Below are 6,352 nucleotides of genomic sequence, written 5' to 3'. Positions count from 1 at the left end.
TGGGTAAAATAAAAAAGTAAATTATTTAAATGGGGACAATTACAAAATGCTGTTGTACAGAGAGATCTGGGGGTTTTTGTACATGAAACTCAAAAAGTTAGCATGCAGGTACAGCAAGTAATCAGGAAGGCAAATGGAATGCTGGCCTTTATTGCAAGGGGGATAGAGTATAAAAGTAGGGAAGTTCTGCTACAACTGTACGGGGCATTGGTGAGACCACACCTGGAGTACTGCACACAGTTTTGGTCTGGACTTGTCTCCATTCCCATGCTGAGAGGATTGTTACACCAGGCGGGAGGGGCAACATTTGGGGACACTGGTTCCCACCAATACCCATTCCCCTTCTTTCTGGTGGATAATGGAGAGGCCACTGTGTGTAATGTGCAAGTTAGTAAGAATTGTCAGCAAGCTTTCTAATTGGAGATTTTATTCAGTGGAAACTTTGACACTATTGTAGATTTTGTAACAAAGATCAATTTAGGATTAAAGTCAAAGTTCTTAATTTTATTGCAAACTGAATTTCTGTTGAGAGTCACTGAATTAAGGGGAAAGATAACACACAGTGTTTCTTAAATGGACACTGCACCCGACAGCAATATATCCAGAATATTAAAGTTCAGCCCAGTTATAGGATTATTAACATCAACAGAAACAAACCCTCAACTGTCAGAATGAACATGGTTCAGTCGGAATGTGATTAACAGCAGCAATAACAGCAGGTTCCAACCTCTGCAGTCACTTGTGAACTCGCTGGTGTGTCAGCAGGTTGGATGAACCAGTGAATCCCTTCCCACACTCAAAGCAGGTGAACGGTCTCTCCCCAGTGTGAACTCGCTGGTGTGTCAGCAGTTCGGATGACCCAGTGAATCCTTTCCAACATTCCGAGCAGATGAACGGTCTCTCCCCAGTGTGAACTCGCTGGTGTTTCAGCAGGTCAGTTGAACAAGTGAATCGCTTCCCACACTCCGAGCAGGGGAATGGCCTCTCCCCAGTGTGAACTCGCTGGTGTTTCAGCAGGTCGGATGAACAAGTGAATCGCTTCCCACACTCTGAGCAGGTGAATGGCCTCTCCTCAGTGTGAACTCGCTGGTGTGTCAGCAGGTGAGATGACCAAGTGAATCTCTTCCCACACAGTGAGCAGGTGAATGGCTTCTCCCCAGTGTGAACTCGCTGGTGTCTCAGCAGGTTGAATGACCGAGTGAATCTCTTCCCACACTCCGAGCAAGTGAATGGCCTCTCCCCAGTGTGAACTCGCTGGTGTTTCAGCAGGTCGGATGAACAAGTGAATCGCTTCCCACACTCTGAGCAGGTGAATGGCTTCTCCCCAGTGTGAACTCGCTGGTGAGTTCCAAGTTGGGATGACGCAGTGAATCCCTTCCCACACATGGGGCAAGTGAACGGCCTCTCCCCAGTGTGACTGCGTCGATGAATTTCCAGCACAGATGGTGATCTGAATACCTTCCCACAGTCACCACATTTCCACGGTTTCTCCAGGGTGCGGGTAACCTTGTGACTCTCCATGGTTGGACAATCAGTTGAAGCCTCGCCCACGCACACAACACGTTTAGTTTCTCTGCGCTTTGAATGGTGCGATGTTTTTTCAGGCTGTGTAACTGGTTAAAACTCTTTCCACAGTCAGTGCACTGGAACACTCACTCAGGTGTGTCTGTCTCAGTGCTTTTCCAGTCACACTGATATTTGAAATCGTTTCCCACAGACAGAACAGACAAACATTTCTCCTTCCACTTTCAAAGGCCAATGATATTCAGATCTTGATGAATCGACTGACTCTGTCAGATCTTGACGTGATCATTGGTTTGTGTTTCCTGTCTGAAAATCTGCCCTTCTAGTATGCTGTAAAAGGAGATAACAAAACTCATCACTGTCAGTACAAGACAGAAATTAAGAATAGACACATCTAGTTTCCGTGGAACATTCTTTCCTTTCTCGTTCTTCCAAAGCTGTAAATCCCTGTCCCACACATTGTCCCTCCCGCTGTGTTGAAATCCAAACCAATCGCACATCTCTAGACTGTTTCTCCTCTACTCCCAGTTTTCACCACCAATTCTGGCTGGGTTCAGGTCTACACTCACTGGTTCCTCTCTCTCTCCTCCGCTAAAGATGCTGATGCTGGCTGGGTTCAGTTGTACACTTAATGGTTTCCCTCTCCCAGGAAGGTGCTGACTCTGGCTGGGTTCAGTTCTGCACTCACTGGTTCCCCTGCCTCCCATTTCTCTCCTCCCCTGAAGGTACTGACTCTGGCTGGGTTCAGTTCCACACTCACTGGTTCCCCCTCCCTTCCCATGAAGGTGTTGACTCTGGCTTGGTTCAGTTCTACAATCACTGGTTTTCTCTCCCTCTCCTCCCCTGATGATGCTTACTCTGGCTGGGCTCAGCTCAACACTCACTGGTTCCTCTCCCCACCTCCCCTGAAAGTGTAGACTGACTGGGTTCAGTTCCACACTCACTGGTTCCCCTCCCTCCCGTCCCCAAAAGGTGCTGACTCTGGCTGGGTTCAGTTCTGCACTCATTAGTTCCCCTTCCTTCCCTTGAAGGTACTCACTCTGGCTGGTGTCTCTTCAACAGACACTGCCATCGCTCATTTTGTTCCTGCACCAAGATGGCCGCACATGTGCCCTGAATGAAGATGGCGGAAAGCTGAAACTGACTGCCTATACCAAGATGGCTACCGTTAGCCTGAGCCTGTGACCAGAACAAAGCCCCGAAGTTGCAACCTCCGATATTCCGGTTATTATTCCAAGCTTGCGGCATGCACCGGTTGTTTATAAAGTCTCCCCTCCGTCCCGCTGAAAATTACATTTCTGTGGAGCCTGTGCGAACCCCGTGCTGACTCCGTCATTATACGCACCGCGCATGCACTAAACACAGCCAGGGCCTGCGCCTGCGCACTGAGCTCCTGTAGTCTGGATGCGGCACATTCTCCCCCACGGGGCACGCTGGGTACATAAGACCATGAGAAATAGGGGCATTCGTGGGCCACCCGGCCCCCGAGCCTGCTCCACATTCAATAAGATCATGACTCAGAGGCTCAGCTCCACTTCCCTGCCCGCTCCCCATAACCTTTTACTCTGTTACCTCTGGACTACTGTGCACAGTTTTGCCCTCCTTATCGAAGGAAGGATATACTTGCCTTGCTTAGATACAGAGTAATGCTCCCTCAACACTGTCCCACCAGACATTCCAAGGGCAGTTACAATACAGGTAAGATACAGAGTACATCTCCCTCTGCCCTGTCCCAAGCATTCCAGAGTAGATATTGCATTGGTTAGATACAGAATAAAGCACCCTTTACACTGTTCCATCAAACACTCCCAGGGCAACTATATCACAGGATAGATACAGAGTAATGCTCCCTCTACACTCTTCTGAACAATCCCAGGGCAGGTACAGTACGGGTTATATACAGAGTAAAGCTCCCTCTACACTGTCCTAAAGAATCCCAGGGCAGGTACAGCACAGATTAAATACACAGTAAGGATCCCTCAACATTGTCCCATCAAACACTGCCAGGGCCGGTACAACACATGTTAGACACTGAGTACATCTCCCTCAAACACTCCAGGGCAGGAACAGCACGGGTGACTTAAAGATTAAATCTCCCTCTCGCCTGTCTCAAACACTCCCAGGGTACTTACAGCATTGGTTAGATACAGAGTTAATGTCCCTCTATGCTGTCCCATCAAACACTCCAGAACAAGTACAGCGTGGGTTAGATACAGAGTAAAGCTCCCTCTATGCTGTCCCATTAAACAGTCCCACAACAGGCACAGCATGGGTTAGTCAGAGAGTAAAGCTCCCCATAAACTGATCCATCAAACATTCCCATCGCAGGTACAGCACAGGTTAGATACAGAGTAAAACTCACTGTACACTGTCCATCAGCACTCCCAGGGCAGGTGCAGCACCAGTTACATACAGAGTAACGCTCCCTCTACACTATCCCATAAAACACTTCCAGGGAAAGTACAGCACTGATTAAATATAGAGTAAACATCCCTCTACATTGTCCCATCGACCACTCCCAGGGTAGGTAAAGCGCGGGTTAGATACAGAATAAATCTCCCTCTACATTGTTCTATCAAACACACCCAGGGCAGGAACAGCACGGGGTTAGATACAGAGTAAATTCCTCTCTACACTGGGTCATCAAACACTCTGAGGGAAGATACAGCATGGATTAGATACAGAGAAAAGCTTGCCCTACACTATCCTATCAAAAACTGCCAGGGCAGGTTCACACAGGTCAGACAGAAAGATTTAGGCTGGGTGTTCCAGAACTTGGGGCCTGGACAACAGAAGGCACAGCCACCAATGGTTGAACACTTATAATCAGGGATGCTCAGGAAGACAGATATCTCATGGGGCAGGGGGGTGGGGGTGTTGTGGGGCTGGAGGAGATTACAGAGCTCGGGAGGGGCGAGGCCATGGAGGGATTTGAAAATAAGTATTAGAATTTTGAAATCAAGGCATTGCTTAACCAGAAGCCAATGTCGGTCAGCGAGCACAGGGGTGATGGGTGAGCTGGACTTGGTGCGAGTTAGGACACGAGCAGCCGACTTTTGGATCAACTCTAGTTTATGTCGGTAGAATGTGGGAGGCGTGCATTGGAATAGACAAGTTCAGAAGTAACAAAGGCATGGATGAGGGATTCAGCAGTGGATAAGCTGAGGCAAGACCGTAGATGGGTGATGTTAGAGGTGGAAATAGGCAGTCTTTGTTCTGCTGTGGCTATGTGGTCAAAAACTTATTTCAGGGTCAAGTATGATACCAAGGTTGTGAACAGTCTGGTTCCGCCTCAGACAGAGGTTGTGCAGAGGATGGAGTCAGTGACTCGGGAGCGGAGTTTGTGGCAAAGACAATTACAAATATCAGAATATTTCACAGGCAAAATGTGTGGATGAGATTTTTTTAATTAAATCGGTTTCAAAAACGGGTTAACTGATGCATAAGATTTGAAATCCGTTATTTTTGCAAGACAGTTCAATAAACAGGTGGTTCAAAGGATTTCAGCTGAGTTTAAAGTGAGACACTACAGTTCAGCCCACTTCAACCACAACTCATGTACTCAAACGGAACAAGTTTGGGGTTTGATATGATAGAAGGCAAACTGGGTGAGAAGTGATGAAGAAAAAGCCCTAAAATGGAACAGACGGTAACAGAGCATCAATTGGTCTCCTCTGATCATGGAGGGATCAAATATTCAACACACTGTGTTAGAAACAAAGATAATTTATTCTACATTTACACACAATATTAATCTCCAGCTCAGGTATACGGGTTATTAAGATCATGAGAAACAAACAAGAGCTGCCAGAATGAACATGGTTCAGTGCCCAGTGCAATCCCAGTAAATCCTGTTCTATTCACAAATGCAGCCTTTCTCCTCAGCCCATTTAAAACTGAGATGAGAAGGAATTTCTTCTCTGAGGGAGGTAAATCTGTGGAATTCGCTGCCTCAGAGAGCTGTGGAAGCTGGGTTATTGAATAAATTTAAGACAGATATAGAGAGTTTTTTAACTGATAAGGGATTAAGGGGTTATGGGGAGCGGGCAGGGAAGTGGAGCTGAGCCTGTGAGTTATGATCTTACTGAATGGGGAGCAGGCTCGGGGGGGCCGGGTGGCCCATTCCTGCTCTTATTTCTCATGGTCTTATGTACCCAGCATGACCCGTGGGGAGAATGTGCCGCACCCAGACTGCAGGAGCTCAGTGCGCAGGCACGGGCCCTGGCTGTGTTTGGAACATGTGTGATGCATGTAATGGCGGAGGAGACACGGTTCACACAGGCTCCACATAGGTGTAATTTTCAATGGGGCGGAGAGGAGTAATGGACCAGTGGGGAGCCGGGGAAGCTTCATAAACAACTGGTGCCCACCGTCAGCCCCGAATAATAACCGGAATATCGGCGATTGCAGCTATCGGGCTTTCTCCCGGTCCCAGGCCCAGGCTAATGGTGGCCATTTTGGTACAGGAAGGCAGGTTCAGCACTCCGCTATCTTGATTCAGTGAGTAGCACAGCACATGCGCAGCCATCTTGGTGCAGGGACAAAGTGAGCGATGTCAGGGTCTGTGACGAACCGAACCCAGCCAGAGTCAGCACATTCAGGGAACGAGAGGGAGGGAAATCAGTGAGTGTTGAATAGAACCCAGCCAGAGTCAGCATCTGGAGGAGAGGGAGTATACAACTGAGCACAGCCAGAGTCAGCGCTTTCAGGGGAGGGGAACCAGTGAGTGTAGAACTGAACCCAGCCAGAGTCAGCATCTGGAGGAGAGGGAGTATAGAACTGAACACAGCCAGAGTCAGCGCTTTCAGGGGAGGAGAGGGAGGGGAAC

At 48.3% G+C, this 6,352-nt stretch overlaps 1 protein-coding gene across 1 annotated transcript in view; it reads right to left on the bottom strand.

The window, feature by feature from the left end:
* Positions 1-538: 538 nt before the first annotated feature.
* LOC139241216 (zinc finger protein 229-like) overlaps positions 539-6,352 on the bottom strand; it is a 44,013-nt gene continuing 38,199 nt past the window's right edge. The window contains exon 3 of the mRNA XM_070869880.1: positions 539-1,417. Within this exon, the coding sequence (XP_070725981.1) occupies positions 736-1,417 (682 nt within the window). The 3' untranslated portion in view covers positions 539-735. The remainder of the gene's footprint in view (positions 1,418-6,352) is intronic.

Source organism: Pristiophorus japonicus (genome assembly GCF_044704955.1).
Source record: "Pristiophorus japonicus isolate sPriJap1 chromosome 24 unlocalized genomic scaffold, sPriJap1.hap1 SUPER_24_unloc_2, whole genome shotgun sequence".
In the NCBI taxonomy this organism is placed as follows: domain Eukaryota; kingdom Metazoa; phylum Chordata; class Chondrichthyes; family Pristiophoridae; genus Pristiophorus; species Pristiophorus japonicus.
This window is presented reverse-complemented; position numbering and strand designations above follow the sequence as displayed.